This window comes from Pezoporus occidentalis, unplaced genomic scaffold (genome assembly GCF_034315485.1).
Source record: "Pezoporus occidentalis ecotype Australia unplaced genomic scaffold, CSIRO_AGI_Poc_V1 ctg603, whole genome shotgun sequence".
NCBI classification, from domain to species: domain Eukaryota; kingdom Metazoa; phylum Chordata; class Aves; order Psittaciformes; family Psittacidae; genus Pezoporus; species Pezoporus occidentalis.
Window position 1 is genome coordinate 1 of NW_026915948.1, and position 19,410 is coordinate 19,410.

Genomic DNA, 19,410 nt, shown 5'->3' on the forward strand with positions numbered 1-19,410 from the left:
CCGGCCCCCAGCACGAGGCTGGTCCGGGCCCCCCGCATGCGGCTGGCGGCCACGCAGACCCCCCCCAGCAGCAGCAGCGCCGCGCTCAGGATCGGGAAGATGCTGGAGGCCCGCACCACCCCTGCGGAGACAGCCAATGGGAGCCTGCCCTGCCCACGCCAGCCAATGGGAGATGGGGTGGCCAATCAGAGCGCGGGGACAGGGTGGGGAGCTGGGAGCGGCAGCCAATGGGAGCCCGCGGGGATGGCGGCCAATCAGAGGGCAGGAATGGCGTGGGAATCAAGTAGCCACCGAGGATGCTCGAGGAGGTGGCCAATCAGAGCACGCTAAGGGCAGGGGATCAGCTAACCCAGGCCAATGGGAGGCCCAAGGCCTGGTGGCCAATCGGAGCCTGGGAGCCCCCTAGGGGGTCAGTCAGCCGGCAGCCAATCAGAGGAGAGTGGGACCCAATGAGGAGAAAGGAGCCAATCAGAGCACGGGGGGGATCCTGCGTGCCTGGGACCGGCAACCAATTGGAAAGAAGGATTTCCAAAGGGGGTACCAGCAGCCTATCAGAGCACAGAGTCTCCAGGCTCGCGGACGCCACCAGCCAATAGGGGCACGGGGCAAGCCCAATCAGAACCGGGCACGTGCTCACTGGGACCCTCAGCCAATCAGCAGGGCAGGTTTCCTGGGCAATGCAGCCAATCGGGATGCCCCCTCCCGCCCTCCTCTGCCGGCAGCCAATCAGGAGGCGGCCCCTCCTCTCCTCTGCCGGCAGCCAATCAGGAAGCGGCCCCTCCTCTCCTCTGCCGGCAGCCAATCAGGAAGCAGAACCCGGGCACTGTTGCTAGGGGAGGGGCGTTGCCACGGAGCCTCTGTTGCCATGGGAGCCGCGTGGCTGGGGCGGTTGCCATGGCGACGCCGGGGCAGCTCCGGGAGGCTGACGGCGCCGTTGCCATGGCGACAGCGCAGCCGTTGCCATGGCGACGGCGGGATAACGCCGGGGCGTTGCTGGGGTGATGCCAAAGCAGTTGCCGGGGGGATGGCGGTGGTTGCCATGGTGACAGGGAGGCGGTTGCTGGGGTGATGGGGGGGTCATTGCCATGGGGATGGGGGGGTGATGCTTGGTGCGGTTGCCATGGTGACAGCGGGGTGATGGGGGGGGCGTTGCTGGGGTGATGCTGGGGCGGTTGCCATGGTGACAGCGGGGTGATGGAGGGGCCGTTGCTGGGGTGATGCTGGGGCGGTTGCCATGGTGACAGCGGGGTGATGGGGGGGCCGTTGCTGGGGTGATGCTGGGGCGGTTGCCATGGTGACGGGGCGGTTGCTATGGTGATGGTGCGGTTGCCATGGTGACTCACGGAGCAGGTACTCGGCGCTGTCGTGGTCGTACTCCATGTCCTCAGGGAAGTGGTTGATCTTCAGGCAGAGCCCCCGCTTGAGGCCTGTAGGGATGGGGGGACACCGGGATATGGGGATATCGGGATATGGGGACATCGGGATATGGGGACACTGGGATATCGGGATACTGGGATATCGGGATACAGGGATGTCAGGATATGGGGATATCAGGATATGGGGACACTGGGATATGGGGATATCAGAGTACAGGGATATCGAGATATGGGGATATTGGCATATGGGGACACTGGGATATCGGGATGCAGGGATGTCGGGATACGGGGATGTCGGGATATGGGGACACTGGGATATCGGGATACAGGGATATCAGGATACAGGGATGTTGGGATACGGGGATGTTGGGATCTGGGGACACCAGGGGGATGCCACGGAGCTGGGGACATCACAGGGATGGAGATTGAGGACCCCAGGGGCCACCTCCGGCTGTGCAAGACCCAGCAGCCCCTGAGAGTGCCCCCAATACCCCAATGATGCCCCCAATACCCCAGTGATGCCCCCAGTGCCCCAGTGATGCCCTCATTGATACCCCTAATGATGCCCCCGTGATGCCTCCAATGATGCCCCCAATGCCCCACTGCTGCCCCAATGATGCCCTCAATGCCCAAGTGATGCTCCCAATGCTCCACATTGATGCCCCCATTCCTGCCCCTGCCCCAATGATGCCCCCCATGCCCCAATGCTGCCCCCAATGCCCAAATGATGCTCCCAATGCCCCAGTGATGCTCCTAATGCTCCCCATTGCTGCCCATTGATACCCCCATTGCTGCTGCATTGCTCCCCCATTGCTCTCCCCATTGCTCCCCCATTGCTCCCCCATTGCTCCCCATTGCTCCCACATTGATACCCCCATTGCTCCCCCATTCCTGCCCCATTCCTGCCCCATTGCTCCCCCATTGCTACCCCATTGCTACCCCATTGCTCCCCCCATTGCTACCCCATTGCTCCCACATTGATACCCCCATTGCTCTCCCCATTCCTGCCCCATTCCTGCCCCATTGCTCCCCCATTGCTCCCCCATTGCTCCCCCATTGCTCCCCCATTGCTCCCCCATTGCTCCCCCATTCCTGCCCCATTGCTCCTCCATTGCTCCCCCATTCCTGCCCCATTCCTGCCCCATTGCTCCCCCATTGCTCCCCCATTGCTCCCCTATTCCTGCCCCATTGCTCCCCCATTCCTGCCCCATTGCTCCCCCCATTACTCCCCCATTGCTCCCCCCATTGCTGCCCCATTGCTCCCCCATTGCTCCCACATTGCTCCCCCATTGATACCCCCACTGCTCCCCATTGCTCCCCCATTGCTCCCCCATTCCTGCCCCATTGCTCCCCCATTCCTGCCCCATTGCTCCCCCGTTGCTCCCCCTTTCCCCCCGCCGTTGCCGCGCACCCTCGAGGCAGCAGACCCTCCAGAGCCCGGAGTGGGTCATGCCCCCCGGCTCGCGCCGGTCCCGCTGCCCCCCGTCGTCGCCGGTGGCGTTGCTGGCGTTGCAGACGACGGCGCGGGCGTAGAGCCAGTAATCGGTGCCGATGGCGATGGTCATGAGGCCGAAGGCCGCGAAGGCGCCCACGGCCGTGAGCAGCGCCTGAGCCCCCCGCTCGCACCAGAGCGGGCCCCCCCCATCCCAGCGCTTGAGCGCGTCCAGCCTGAGGCAGAGCCCCCACGAGCCCCGCCGGACGGGGGGGGGAATGGGGGGGGCTAAAGGATGGGGATGGGGGGTCCCTAAATGATGGAGATGGGGGGTAAAGGATGGGGATGGGGGGTCACTAAATGATGGAGATGGGGGGTAAAGGATGGGGATGGGGGGGTCCCTAAATGATGGAGGTGGGGGGTAAAGGATGGAGATGGGGGGAGCAAAGGATGGAGATGGGGGGTCCCTAAATGATGGAGATGGGGGGGTAAAGGATGGGGGGGGGGCAAAGGATGGAGATGGGGGGTCCCTAAATGATGGAGATGGGGGGTAAAGGATGGTGGATAGGGGGTCCCTAAATGATGGAGATGGGGGGTAAAGGATGGGGATGGGGGGTCCCTAAATGATGGAGATGGGGGGTCCCTAAATGATGGAGGTGGGGGGTAAAGGGTTGGGATGGGGGTACCTAAATGATGGAGATGGGGGGTAAAGGATGGAGATGGGGGGAGCAAAGGATGGGGATGGGGGTCCCTAAATGATGGAGATGGGGGGAGCAAAGGATGGAGATGGGGGGTCCCTAAATGATGGAGATGGGGGGTAAAGGATGGGGATGGGGGGTCCCTAAATGATGGAGATGGGGGGGAGCAAAGGATGGAGATGGGGGTACCTAAATGATGGAGATGGGGGGAGGCTAAAGGATGGAGATGGGGGGTCCCTAAATGATGGAGATGGGGGGGGAAAGAATGGGGATGGGGGGTCACTAAATGATGGAGACAGGGGGGCAAATGGTTGGGATGGGGGGGACCAAAGGATGGGGGAGATTAAAGGATGGGAATGGGGGTACCTAAAGGATTGAGGTGGGGGGGCAAAAGATGGGATGGGGGGAACCAAAGGATAGGGATTGAGGGGGAGCCTAAAGGGTAGGGATGGGGGGAGTCAAGGATGGAGATGAAGGGAACCAAAGGATGGGGATGGGGGAATCGAAGGATGGGGATGGAGGGGGGAAAGGATGGGGGGGGGACCAAGGAATGGGGATGGAGGGCACCAAAGGATGGGAATGTGGGGGAATCAAAGGATGAGGATGGGGGGGGGCCTAAAGGATGGGAATGGGGGTATCAAAGGAGGGGGATGAGGGGGTAAAGGGACAGGACCCTAAAGGATGAGTGGGGAAGGGGCTATGAGGGACCCCAAGGATGGGGCCCTAAAGGATGGGGGGGACCCTGGTAATGGGTGCGGGGGGGTCCCCAAGGATGGAGTGAGGGGGGGGGTCCCAAGTAATGGATAGGGAGGGGGTTATGGGGAGGGGCACCAGAGATGGGAGCCCCAAAGGGGGGGGGCCCAGGTGAGGGCTGTGGGGTGCAGGGGGACCCCCAAGTGTTGGGGGGGGTGATGGGGGTGATGATGCCCCTTACCCTATGGGGGAGGGGGGGCCCTTTGGCTCCGCCCCCTGCACCCCCAAGGTGCCCTCAGGGGCCTGGGGGGGGGTGGTGGGGAGATGAGGCCATGGGGGGGGAACACGCTTAAGACACGCTTGGGACACGCTTAGGACACGCTTGGGACACGCTTGGGACACGCTTAGGACGCGGCTTCACACGTGACAGCGGCTCCTCCGTGACGCCTGTGGGGACAGAACAGGGCCTTGCATGGGGGCCCTGCCCCCCCCATTTGTGTTGCCCCCCCCCCCCCCCCCCGTGCTGAGTCACGGCCGCGTCACGCGTGGGTGCCTGCACCCGCACCCGGCTGGACACGACCCCCCCCTCACACACATGTGCATAGCGTGTGCAAGGATGTGATAGCGTGTACATGGATATAGCGTACATGGATGTGATAACGTGTACATGGATGTGATAACGTGTGCATGGATGCAATAGCATGTACATGGATGTGACAGTGGGTACATGGATGTAACAAGCATGTACATGGATGTAATAGCCTGCACATGGATGCAATAACGTGTACATGGATGTAACAGCATGTACATGGATGTGATAACATGTTCATGGATGTAACAGCATGTACATGGATGTGATAACATGTACACGGATGTTGTAGTGTGTACATGGATGTGATAGCGTGTGCATGGGTGTTGGAGCATGTACGTGGATGTTGCATTATGTGAATGGATGTAATAACATGTACATGGATGTAATAGAGCATACGTGCATGTAATGTGTACATGGATGTAACCGTGTGTGCATGGATATTGGAGCGTGTACATGGATGTGATAGTCTGTACATGGAGCTGATAGCATGTAAATGGATGTAATAGAGTGTGCATGGATGCAATAGCGTGTACATGGACGTAACAGCGTGTACATGGATGCGATAGTTTGTACATGGATGTTAGAGCATGTACATGGATGTAACAGCGTGTACCTGGATGCGATAGCGTGTACATGGATGTAAAAGTGTGTACATGAACGTAACAGCATGTACATGGATGTGATAGCGTGTACAGGGATGCAGTAACAGGTACATGGATGTGGTAGCGTGTACATGGATGTGATAGCGTGTACATGGATGTGATAGCGTGTACAGGGATGCAGTAACAGGTACATGGATGTGGTAGCGTGTACATGGATGTGATAGCGTGTACAGGGATGCAGTAACAGGTACATGGATGTGGTAGCGTGTACATGGATGTGATAGCGTGTACATGGATGTCGGAGCATGCTCATGCCATCAGGACGCGCACACGCGTGTGCAATCCCCCCCATGGGCCCCGTCCCCCTGCACCCCAAACCCCCGGACCCCCCCCAGACCCCCCAAGCCCCCCCCCGGACCCATTGCCCCCCCCCGAGCCCCCCAAGCCGCGGGGTCCCCATTTACCTGCTCGGGAAGGGCTGAGCCCGGTTTTGGGGTCTCCCCGTGCGGGTCGGGGGGGTCCGGATGGGTCCCGATGGGTCCGGGGGGGGTCCCGGGGGTGCTGGTGCCGATGCGGGTCCGTGCGCGGCTGCGGCGGGTGCGGGGGGGGGGGGGGGGGGGGGAATGATGATGGGGGGGGGGGGGAGCCGAAAGGGGAGGGGGGGGGGGGGCGGGAGGGAGGAGGAGGAGAGGGGCGGGGCCAGCGGCGAGGGGCGGAGCCTGGAAGCTTCGGGGGATGACGTCAGCGGAGGGGCCGGGCGGCGCCGTTGCCATGGGAACGCGGATGCGGCCGTATCCGAGCAACGGCGAGGCCACGCCCCCTGCGCTGGACCGGCCCCTTCCGCCCCCCCCATCGCCCCTTATTGCCCCCCCATAGCCCCTCAATACCCCCCATAGATCCTAATTGCCCCTCAATTACCCCCTTATTGACCCCCCATAGCCCCTAAATACCCCCCATAGATCCTAATTGCCCCTCAATTACCCCCTTATTGACCCCCCATAGCCCCTAAATACCCCCCATAGATCCTAATTGCCCCCCCAATTACCTCATCACCCTTTATTGCCCCCCCTAGCTCCTAAATACCCCCATAGATCCTAATTGCCCCCCAATTACCCCCTTATTGACCCCCCATAGCCCCTAAATACCCCCATAGATCCTAATTGCCCCCCCAATTACCCCCATCACCCTTTATTGCCCCCCCAGGTCCTAAATACCCCCATAGATCCTAATTGCCCCCCATTACCCCCAACAACCCTTATTGCCCCCCATAGACCCTAAATACCCCCATATACCTAATTCAGTTACCCCCCACCCTTTATTGCCCCCCATAGACCCTAAATACCCCCATATAGACCCTAATTGCCCCCCAGTTACCCCCCACCGCCCCTTATTGCCCCCCATAGCCCCTAAATACCCCATATAGACCCTTATTGCCCCCCCAGTTACCCCCCCACCGCCCCTTATTGCCCCCCATAGACCCTAAATACCCCCCTATAGACCCTTATTGCCCCCCAATTACCCCCCTATCGGCTCTGGGGGTATTTGTGGGTCGGGAGGGGGGCTCACACACAAAAGGGGGGGGGGCATCGTTTGAAATCCTTTATTGAGGTCGTATTGATCCCTATTTACATATCACACAGCGGGGAGGGGCAACCCCCCCATAATGGGGGTCAATGGCCCCCCATCCCCCCCCCCACATTGACCCCCATTTTGGGGGTGTTCAGCCCATTCCCCCCCCCCCCCCCCCGATTTCCCCCCCCCCTCTATTGTGGTTGGGGGGGGGAAGCTACATATGGAAGCTGTTTATTGCCACAGGTAGGGGGGGACCCCATTGCATTGGGACCCCCCCATTGCTTTGGACCCCCCCATTGCTTTGGGACCCCCCCATTGCTTTGGACCCCCCCATTGCATTGGGACCCCCCCATTGCATTGGGACCCCCCCATTGCTTTGGGACCCCCCCATTGCTTTGGACCCCCCAATTGCTTTGGGACCCCCCCATTGCTTTGGGACCCCCCCCATCACCCCCATTGGGGTTAATGGGGACCCAGTAAAGATGGCCGCCAACGCCTTGCTTGTCCCTCATTGGCTGGAGAAGATGGACGCTGCACCTCATTGGCTGCGGCAGGCACACAAGAGAGCCGCCATTGGCCAGCGTTGACGGGACAAGGTGGCCGCTGGTGGCCCCATGGGCCCCGTTGGTGCCCCCATTGACCCCCATTGATCACCAATGGCCCCATTGTGCCATTGCCCCCATTGCCCCCATTGCTTCATTGCCCCCCTGACCCCATTGCCCCCAGCCTCCATCCCCATAGCATCCATGTCCCCCTTGTCCCCATATCCCATCGTCCCCTGGACCCATTGACCCCATGTCCCACCATCCCGTTATCCCATAGCCCATATCCTATACCGCATTTCACATTATCCCATTACCCCTATTCCCCTGTCCCATTAACCCCATATCCTATATTCCATCATTTTCATCCCATATCCCATTATCCCTATTCCTGTATCCCATTATCCCATTATCTCATCATTCCCATTATCCCATTACCCCATCATTCCCATCATTCTTACTATCCCATTACCCCATCATTCCCATTATCCCTAACCCATTGTCCCTATCCCGTTGCTACCTTGCTGCTATCCCATTGTTATCCCATTGTTATCCCCCCATTATCTCCCTGTTATCCCATTGTTATCCCATCGTTGTCCCATCATTATGCCATTATTATCCCACTGTTACCCCACCATTGTTACCCCGTTGTTACCTCACCGTTGTTACCCCACCGCTATCCCATTGCTGTTACCCCATTGTTACCCCACCGTTGTTACTCCACTGTTGTTACCCCACCGTTGTTACCCCACCAATGTTACCCCACCACTATCCCATTGTTTTTACCACCGCCGTTACCCCCCTGTTGTTACCCCACCACTATCCCATTGTTACCCCACCAATGTTACCCCACCACTATCCCATTGTTACCCCCAATTGTTACCGCATTGTTCCCCCATTGTTCCCCCATTGTTCCCCCATTGTCCCCCCATTGTTCCCCCATTGTTCCCCCCCATTGTTCCCCCATTGTTCCCCCATTGTTCCCCCATTGTTTCCCCCATTGTTCCCCCGTTGTTTCCCCATTGTTCCCCCATTGTCCCCCCATTGTTCCCCCATTGTCCCCCCATTGTCCCCCCATTGTCCCCCCATTGTTCCCCCACTGTTTCCCCATTGTCCCCCCGTTGTTCCCCTGTTGTTCCCCCATTGTCCCCCCATTGTCCCCCCGTTGTTCCCCCATTGTTTTCCCATTGTTCCCCCCATTGTTCCCCCGTTGTTCCCCCGTTGTCCCCCCATTGTTTCCCCATTGTTTCCCCCATTGTTCCCCATTGTTCCCCCATTGTTCCCCGCCGTTGTTCCCGGTCGTTGCGCGGGGCGGTGCGCGCTCAGCAGGGGGAGGTGCTGAGCCGCGCGCGGGGGGGGGGGGGGTACTTGATGGCGGGGGGGTAACTCTGGGTCATCCGGATGGAGACGTCGGAGGAGGCCTCGGAGGGGCTGCGGGGGCGGGGCCAGGCGCGCGGCTGCAGGAACTGCCCCGACAGCCCCGAGCACGCGCTCAGGCGCGGGCGGAGCAGCGCGGGCGGCGCGCGGAACGGGTCCTCCTCCGCGAAGCGCTTCGTGAACAGGTACAGGGACATCACCCCCGCGCCCTGAAACGGGACATAGCATCCTTAATGTATGGGGTAACAGCATCCTTAATGTGGGGTACAGCATCCTTAATACATGGGGTAACAGCATCCTTAATACATGGGGTAACAGCATCCTTAATACATGGGGTAACAGCATCCTTAATACATGGGGTAACAGCATCCTTAATACATGGGGTAACAGCATCCTTAATGTATGGGGTAACAGCATCCTTAATACATGGGGTAACAGCATCCTTAATACATGGGGTAACAGCATCCTTAATACATGGGGTAACAGCATCCTTAATGTATGGGGTAACAGCATCCTTAATACATGGGGTAACAGCATCCTTAATACATGGGGTAACAGCATCCTTAATACATGGGGTAACAGCATCCTTAATACATGGGGTAACAGCATCCTTAATGTGGGGTACAGCATCCTTAATACATGGGGTACAGCATCCTTAATACATGGGGCACAGCATCCTTAATACATGGGGTAACAGCATCCTTAATACATGGGGTAACAGCATCCTTAATACATGGGGTAACAGCATCCTTAATGTGGGGTAACAGCATCCTTAAATGGGGTAACAGCATCCTTAATACATGGGGTACAGCATCCTTAATACATGGGGTACAGCATCCTTAATACATGGGGTAACAGCATCCTTAATACATGGGGTAACAGCATCCTTAATGTGGGGTAACAGCATCCTTAATACATGGGGTAACAGCATCCTTAATGTGGGGTAACAGCATCCTTAATACATGGGGTAACAGCATCCTTAATACATGGGGTAACAGCATCCTTAATACATGGGGTAACAGCATCCTTAATACATGGGGTACAGCATCCTTAATGTGGGGTACAGCATCCTTAATACATGGGGTAACAGCATCCTTAATACATGGGGTAACAGCATCCTTAATACATGGGGTAACAGCATCCTTAATACATGGGGTACAGCATCCTTAATACATGGGGTACAGGGACATCACCCCGGCACCCTAAACAGGGATACAGCATCGTTAATACATGGGGTACAGCATCGTTAGTGTATAGGGTACAGCATCATTAATACATGGGGTACAGGGACATCACACCAGCGCCCTGAATGGGAACATAGCATCGTTAGTGTGGGGTACAGGGACATCACACCCACGCCCTAAACGGAACATAGCATCATTAATACATGGGGTACAGGGACATCACACCGGCACCCTGAAACGGGGGGACATAGCATCGTTAATGTGGGGTACAGCATCGTTAATACATGGGGTACAGGGACATCACACCCGCGCCCTAAACAGGGGTACAGCATCGTTAATATATGGGGTACAGCATCGTTAGTGTATGGGGTAACAGCATCATTAATACATGGGGTACAGGGACATCACCCCGGCGCCCTGAACGGGGAAAGCATCATTAATGGGGTACAGGGACATCACCCCCGTGCCCTGGATGGGTACAGCATCGTTAGTATATGGGGTACAGCACCGTTAATACGGGGTACAGCACAGTTAATGGGGTACAGCATCGTTAATGGGGTAAAGGGACATCACCCCAGCACCCTGGATGGGGGACAGCACAGTTAATATGGGGTACAGGGACATCACCCCAGCACCCTGGATCAGGGCACAGCATCGTTAGTGGGGTACAGCATCATTAATGGGGTACAGGGACATCACCCCAGCACCCTGGATGGGGGACAGCACCGTCAATGGGGTACAGCGCTGTCAATATGGGGTACAGCACCTTCTATATGGGGTACAGGATGGGACCATGAACGGGGTACAGGGGCATGACCCCAGCACCCTGCAGGGAGAGCAGGACGGGACCCCAGCTCCAATGTTCACAATGAACACGTGACTGACACATGGTGAACACGTGACTGACACATGGTGAACACGTGACTGAGATGTGATTGACATGCGATGACCATGTGACTGACATCTGATGCCCATGTGAGGACCATGTGACTGACACACAATGACCACATGACTGGCATGTGATGACCACGTGATTGACGTGCGACGACCACGTGACTGAGACCCGATGACCGTGTGACCGGCATGCGAGTGACACGCGATGACCATGTGACTGACACATGATGCACAGGCGATTGACACATGATGACAACGTGATGGCCGTGCGATGACCACGTGAAGGACACATGTTGCCCACATGATGGCCATGCGATGATCACGTGATGGCCATGCGATGACCACATGATGGACACGCGATGACCACATGATGGACACGCGATGACCACATGATGGACACGCGATGACCACATGATGGACACGTGATGGCCATGCAATGATCACGTGATGGACACGTGATGCCCACATGACTGACACATGATGCACAGGCGATTGACACAAGATGACAACGTGATGGCCATGCGATGACCACGTGATGGCCACGTGATGACCACGTGATGGCCACGTGACGGCGGGCACTGACCTCCTTGAGCAGGAAGGAGGAGGCGGCGAAGGCGAAGGACCAGCCGTAGCGGTACCGGAAGAAGAGCTCGGAGCCGCCGGGGCGGTTCATGACCTCGTCGTTGATGCTCGAGATGTAGAGAACGAGCCCCACCACCAGCGACAGCCCTGGGGGGCCAGGGGGGGGGTCAGGGGGCTGCTGTGGGGCAGGGATGTGGGTCTATGGGAGACTTATGGGGTACTTACGGGGAAGGTGTGGGGTCTATGGGGGACTTATGGGGCAGGTGTGGGGTCTATGGGGTACTTACAGGGTAGGGATGGTGTCTATGGGGCAGATATGGGGGTCTATGGGGGACTTATGGGGCAGGTGTGGGGTCTATGGGGTACTTACAGGGTAGGGATGGTGTCTATGGGGCAGATATGGGGGTCTATGGGGTACTTATGGGGCAGGTGTGGGGTCTATAGGGTACTTATGGAGCAGGTATGGGGTCTATAGGGGGCATATGGGGCAGGTGTAGGGTCTATGGGGGACGGGGCAGTTATGAGCTCTATGGAGGACTTACGGGGTAGATATGGGGTCAATGGGGGACTCATGGGGCAGGTATGGGGGACTTATGGGGCACGTGGGGGGTAGTTGTGGGGCAGGCACGGGGGGCCTGGGGCAGGTCTGAGGTGGGCTGGTCCATTGTTGGGGGGGGAGGTCGGGTCTGGGCTGTTCCATTGGGGATGCTCGAGGGGCTGTTCCATTGGGGATGCTCGAGGGGGTCAGGTCTGGGCTGTTCCATTGGGGATGCTCAGGGGGGTCAGGTCTGGGCTGTTCCATTGTTGGGGGGGGGGGGGGGGGGGGGGGTCAGGGGGGTCAGGTCGGGCTGTTCCATTGGGGATGCTCAGGGGGGTCAGGTCTGGGCCGTTCCATTGGGGATGCTCAGGGGGGGTCAGGTCTGGGCTGTTCCATTGGGGATGCTCGGGGGGGGTCAGGTCTGGGCTGTTCCATTGGGGATGCTCAGGGGGGTCAGGTCTGGGCTGTTCCATTGTTGGGGGGGGGTCGGGTCCGGGCCGTTCCATGGGGCCCCGCGGGGGGGCGCTCACCCGAGAGGATGAAGAAGATGCCCGAGACGAAGGCGAGCAGCGTGCGCTGGGGCCGGATGTGCCCCACGTTGCTGATGACGAAGGCCGTGAAGACGAGGAAGAGGCTGACCATGGGGAACGGCGTGGCCGAGCGCACCGTCTCTGGGGGGGGCAGGAGCGGAGCTGCCCCACCGAGCCCGCAGAGCACTGCGGAGCCCTACAGAGCCCCTACGGAACCCTATGGAACCCTATAGAGCCCCTACGGAACCCTATCGAGCCCCTATGGAACCCTATAGAGCCCCTATAGAACCCTATGGAACCCTATAGAGCCCCTACAGAACCCTATGGAACCCTATAGAGCCTCTATGGAACCCTATAGAGCCCCTATGGAACCCTATAGAACCCCTACGGAACCCTATGGAACCTTATAGAGCCCCTATGGAACCCTACAGAGCCCCTACAGAACCCTATGGAACCCTATAGAGCCCCTACGGAACCCTATGGAACCCTATAGAGCCCCTATGGAACCCTATGGAACACTATAGACACCCTGTAGAACCCTATGGAACCCCTATAGAGCCCTATGGAACCCTATGGAACACCCTATAGAGCCCTATGGAACCCTATGGAACCCCTACAGAGTCCTATGGAACCCTATAGAACCCTATGGAACCCTATAGAACCCCTATAGAGCCCTATGGAACCCTATAGAGCCCTATGGAACCCTATAGAGCCCTATGGAACCCTATAGAGCCCCTACGGAACCCTATGGAACCCTATAGAGCCCCTATGGAACCCTATAGAGCCCCTACAGAACCCTATGGAACCCTATAGAGCCCCTATGGAACCCTATCGAGCCCCTATGGAACCCTATGGAACCCTATAGAGCCCCTACGGAACCCTATGGAACCCTATAGAGCCCCTATGGAACCCTATAGAGCCCCTACGGAACCCTATGGAACCCTATAGAGCCCCTATGGAACCCTATAGAGCCCCTATAGAGCCCCTATGGAACCCCATGGAACCCTATAGAGCCCTATGGAACCCTATGGAACCCTATAGAGCCCCAATGGAAACCTATGGAACCCTATCGAGCCCCTATGGAACTCTATGGAACCCTACAGAGCCCCTATGGAACCCTATGGAACCCTATAGAGCCCCTATGGAACCCTATAGAGCCCCTACAGAACCCTATGGAACCCTATAGAGCCCCTATGGAACCCTATAGAGCCCCTATGGAACCCTATAGAACCCTATCGATCCCCTATGGAACCCTACAGAACCCTATAGAGCCCCTACGAAAACCTATGGAACCCTATAGAGCCCCTATGGAAACCTATGGAACCCTATAGAGCCCTAGAGAACCCTATGGAACCCTATAGAGCCCCTGTGGAACCCTATGGAACCCTATAGAGCCCCTATGGAACCCTATAGAGCCCCCATGGAACCCTATAGAGCCCCTATGGAACCCTATAGAGCCCCTATGGAACCCTATAGAGCCCCTATGGAACCCTATAGAGCCCCTATGGAACCCTATAGAGCCCTAGAGAACCCTATGGAACCCTACAGAGTCCCTATAGAACCCCCCATAGATCCCATATAGAACCCCTATGGAGCCCCCATGGAACCCTATAGAACGCTATGGAACCCTACAGAGCCCCTATAGAACCTCCCATAGATCCCATATAGAACCCCTATAGAACCCTATAGAGCCCCTACAGAACCCTAAGGAACCCTATAGAGCCCCTAAAGAACCCCTATTGAACCCTATGGAACCCCATAGAGCCCCTATACAGCCCCTATGGAACCCATATGGAACCCTATAGCTGCCCCAAGCCCCTCTATAGAGCCCCTTTAGAACTCCTATAGATCCCTATAGAACCCCATAGATCCCCTTTAGAACCCCTATAGAGCCCCTCTAGAACCCTAAATTCACCCTAGAGGCCCCATAGGGACCCTAAAGAACCATATAGAGACCTATTGGCCCTCCCATAGAGCCCCTAGAGAGCACTACAGAGCCCGCTATAGGCCCCCATGAACCCCTATAGAGCCCTACATCACCCTATAGCCACTGATAGAGCCCCTGGAGGGCCCTCTAGAACTCCTATAGCCCCCCACAGAGCCCCTACAGACCCCCTATAGACCCCCAGAAGCCCCTGTAGTCCCCCATAGCCTCCCATAGGACACCTGTACCCCCAATAGCCCATTACAGAGCCTCCAGAACCCCCTATAACCCACTGTAGAGCCCCTATAGAGCCCCTATAGCCCCTACAGACCCCCTATGGCCCCCTGTAGAGCCCCTATAGCCCCCTATGCCCCCCTATAGAGCCTGTATAGCCCCCTATTGCACCTATAGAGCCCCTATAGCCCACTATGCCCCCCTATAGAGCCTGTATAGCCCCCTATTGCCCCTATAGAGCCCCTATAGCCCACTATGGCCCCCTATAGAGCCCCCTGTGGCCCCTTTAGAGCCCCGTAGCCCCCTATGGCCCCTATAGAGCCCCCATGGCCCCTATAGAGCCCTTGTAGCCCCCTATGGCCCCTATAGAGCCCCCAGAGCCCCCTATGGCACCTATAGAGCCCCCTATGGCCCCTATAGAGCCCCTATAGCCCCCTATGGCCCCTATAGAGCCCTTGTAGCCCCCTATGGCCCCTATAGAGCCCCCAGAGCCCCCTATGGCCCCTATAGAGCCCCCAGAGCCCCCTATGGCCCCTATAGAGCCAACTATGGCCCCTAAAGAGCCCCTATAGCCCCCTATGGCACCTATAGAGCCCCCATGGCCCCTATAGAGCCCCCCGTGGCCCCTATAGAGCCCCTGTAGCCCCCTATGGCCCCTATAGAGCTCCCATGGCCCCTATAGAGCCCCCCATGGCCCCTATAGAGCCCCCAGAGCCCCCATGGCCCCTATAGAGCCCCCAGAGCCCCCCATGGCCCCTATAGAGCCCCCAGAGCCCCCTATGGCCCCTATAGAGCCCCTATAGCCCCCTATGGCACCTATAGAGCCCCCATGGCCCCTATAGAGCCCCCCGTGGCCCCTATAGAGCCCCTGTAGCCCCCCATGGCCCCTATAGAGCCCCCAGAGCCCCCATGGCCCCTATAGAGCTCCCATGGCCCCTATAGGGCCCCTGTAGCCCCCCATGGCCCCTATAGAGCCCCCAGAGCCCCCCATGGCCCCTATAGAGCCCCCAGAGCCCCCCATGGCCCCTATAGAGCCCCCAGAGCCCCCCATGGCCCCTATAGAGCCCTCAGAGCCCCCCATGGCCCCTATAGCCCCCCATGGCCCCTATAGAGCCCCTATAGCCCCCCATGGCCCCTATAGAGCCCCTATAGCCCCCCATGGCCCCTATAGAGCCCCTATAGCCCCCTATGGCCCCTATAGAGCCCCTGTAGCCCCCCATGGCCCCTATAGAGCCCCTATAGCCCCCCATGGCCCCTATAGAGCCCCTGTAGCCCCTATAGCCCCCCATGGCCCCTATAGCCCCCCATGGCCCCTATAGAGCCCCTATAGCCCCCCATGGCCCCTATAGAGCCCCCAGAGCCCCCATGGCCCCTGTAGAGCCCTGCGGCCCCTATAGAGCCCCTATAGCCCCCTATGGCCCCTATAGAGCCCCTGTAGCCCCCATGGCCCCGGTAGAGCCCCGCGGCCGCACGCACTGAGGATGTTTTCCGTGTTCTCCGTCACGAGGTTGATTTCGGGCTCCAGGAAATACTCGGAGGCGACGCAGCGACCCTTCTCCCGCCCTGCACACAGCGCCCGTGGGTGCCCAGAGCACCCATAGGGTCCCCCAGAGCACCCATAGCATCCATAGCACCCATAGAGTATCCCATAGAACCCACAGCGCCCATAGGGTGCCCCATAGCACTCATAGCATCCATAGCACCCATAGAGTATCCCATAGAACCCACAGCGCCCATAGGGTGCCCCATAGCAGTCATAGCATCCATAGCACCCATAGAGTATCCATAGAACCCACAGCGCCCATAGGGTGCCCCATAGCACTCATAGTATCCATAGCACCCATAGAGTATCCCATAGAACCCATAACGCCCATAGGGCTCCCCAGCACCCATGGGTGCCCCCATAGCACCCCTTCTCCCGCCCTGCAGACAGCGCCCATGGGTGCCCAGAGCACCCATAGGGTCCCCCAGAGCACCCATAGCACCCATAGAGTATCCCATAGAACCCACAGCGCCCATAGGGTGCCCCATAGCACCCATAGCATCCATAGCACCCATAGAGTATCCCATAGAACCCATAATGCCCATAGGGCTCCCCAGCACCCATGGGTGCCCCCATAGCACCCCTTCTCCCGCCCTGCAGACAGCGCCCGTGGGTGCCCAGAGCACCCATAGCATCCATAGCACCCATAGAGTATCCCATAGAACCCATAACGCCCATAGGGTGCCCCATAGCACTCATAGCATCCATAGCACCCATAGAGTATCCCATAGAGCCCATAACGCCCATAGGGCTCCCCAGCACCCATGGGTGCCCTCATAGCACCCCTTCTCCCGCCCTGCAGACAGCGCCCGTGGGTGCCCAGAGCACCCATAGCATCCATAGCACCCATAGAGTACCCCATAGAACCCATAGCACCCATAGGGCTCCCCAGCACCCATGGGTGCCCCCATAGCACCCATAGGGTCCCCCATAGCACCCATAGCATCCATAGCACCCATAGAGTATCCCATAGAACCCATAACGCCCATAGTGCTCCCCAGCACCCATGGGTGCCCTCATAGCACCCCTTCTCCCACCCTGCAGACAGCACCCATGGGCACCCCACCCATAGCACCCCATAGGGTACCCCCAGACACCCCTCAGGTACCCATCGGTACCCATAGGGTGCCCCTGGGAGCCCCATATCCCATTGAGTGCCCGTAGCCCTATGGTTCCCATCACTCCCATTGCTCCCATTGACCTCCATCACCCCCACTGCCCCATCACCCCCATTCCCCCATCACCCCCATTCCCCCATCACCCCCATTCCCCCACCCCCATCACCCCATCACCCCCATCACCCCCATTCCCCCATCACCCCCATCCCCCATTGACCCCCATCACCCCCATTGACCCCCATCACCCCCATCACCCCCATCACCCCCATCACCCCCATTGACCCCCATCACCCCCATTCCCCCATCACCCCCATCACCCCATCACCCCCATTCTCCCATTGACTCCCGTTGCCCCCCTTGCTCCCATTGACCCCCATGACCCCGTCACCCCCATCACCCCCATTCCCCCATTGACCCCCATGACCCCCATTCCCCCATTGCCCCCCATCACCCCCATCGCCCCCCGTCGCTCCCCACGTACCGGCGAAGAAGCAGACCCTCCAGAGCCCCGCGTGCAGCGCCATCCGCACCTCGGTGCTCTGGTTCTGGGGCAGCACCACCCCCTCCTCCATGTAGAGCCAATGGTCGGTGCTCACCGCGATGCCCACCAGCAGCAGCCCGCAGGCCCCGAACACGCTGCTCAGCAGCGTCAGCGCCCGGCTGCTGCACGAGCTCATCCTGGCCCTACGGGGCGATCGAGGGCTATGGGGGCTATAGGGGGGGTGGGGGGGGTATGTGGGGGGTATGGGGGGGGTGTGGGGGGTATGGGGGGTGTGGGGGGTATAGGGGGTGTGGGGGGTATAGGGGGTATGGGGGGTATAGGGGGTATGGGGGGTATGGGGGGTATAGGGGGTATAGGGGGTATGGGGGCTATAGGGGGTATGGGGGTATAGGGGGTTATAAGGGGTATGGGGATTATAGGGAGTATAGCAGGTATACGGGGTGTAGCGGGTATAGGGGGGTATAAGGGGTATGGGGGTTATAGGGAGTATAGCAGGTATATGGGGTATAGCGGGTATAGGGGGTATAAGGGGTATGGGGGGTATAGGGGGGGTATAGGGGGTATAGCAGGTATAGGGGATATATGGGGTATAGGAGGCATGGGGGGTATAGGAGTTATAGAGGTATGGGGGGGTATATGGGCTGTAGGGGCCTATAGTGGTATAGGGGGTTATAGGGGCTCCAGGAGCTATAGGTGTTATAGCGGGGGAAAGGGGCTATAGAGGGTTATGAGAGTATAGGGGCTATAGGAGGTGAAGGGGGTATAAGGAGTAGAGGGGGTTATGGGAGACACAGGGGCTATAGGGAGTATAGAGGCTATAGTGGTTAAAGAGGCTATAAGGGCTAGGGGGGTATTGGGGGTTATAAGGGTGTAGGGGCTATAAGGGCTATAAGGCGTAGGTACAGTGGCTATAGGGAGTATAAGGGGTGTAGGGGGGTATGGGGGGGTGAGGGTATATGGAGCATGAAGGGTATAGGGGCTATAGGGAGCATAGGGCCTTCAGGGGCTCTAGGGGCTATACAAGGCATTTGGGCTATAGGGGGTATAGGGACTCCAGGGGCTATAGGGGGATACGGGGGGCAGCAGCCCACAGGCCCCGAACACCCTGCTCAGGAGCATCAGCACCCGGCTGCTGCCTGAGCTCATCCTGACCCTATGGAGGGTATAGGGGGTACAGAGGCTATAGGGTGTATAGGGGCTATAGGGGGTAGAGAAGCTATAGGGGGTAGAGAGGCTATAGGGGGCAATGGGGTCTATAGGGGTATGGGGCGATAGAGGGAATGGGGGGTAGAGGGGCATCATGGGGGCTATGGGGACTATGGGGGTCAGGAGGGGTCAGGGGGGGTCAAGGGAGGTCATGGAGGAGTTGGGGGTCAGCAGGGTCCATGGGCATTCGGGGGGGAGGGGGATGGGGCAATGGGGTGGCCATGGGGCGTCAAGGGGCTTATGAGGGCCATAGGGGGCAAAAGGGGACAGG

General features: G+C 58.6%; 2 protein-coding genes across 2 annotated transcripts; both read right to left on the minus strand.

The window, feature by feature from the left end:
- Nucleotides 1-4: 4 nt before the first annotated feature.
- Nucleotides 5-3,062, minus strand: LOC134174505 (voltage-dependent calcium channel gamma-8 subunit-like; the record flags this gene model as incomplete). The annotated part of the gene is made up of 3 exons (XM_062639534.1): nt 2,788-3,062; nt 1,344-1,427; nt 5-121 (listed from the first exon to the last, which is right to left on the minus strand). Coding segments are annotated over exons 1-3 (355 nt in total), but the record flags the coding sequence as incomplete, so codon positions are not given.
- A 5,767-nt stretch (nt 3,063-8,829) lies between these two features.
- Nucleotides 8,830-18,109, minus strand: CACNG7 (calcium voltage-gated channel auxiliary subunit gamma 7). Its single transcript, XM_062639532.1, has 5 exons — nt 17,913-18,109; nt 16,247-16,333; nt 12,613-12,753; nt 11,546-11,691; nt 8,830-9,093 (listed from the first exon to the last, which is right to left on the minus strand). The coding sequence occupies exons 1-5, from the start codon at nt 18,106-18,108 to the stop codon at nt 8,830-8,832; spliced, it is 834 nt and encodes a 277-aa protein (XP_062495516.1). The 5' UTR covers nt 18,109.
- Between the last annotated feature and the right edge of the window lie 1,301 nt (nt 18,110-19,410).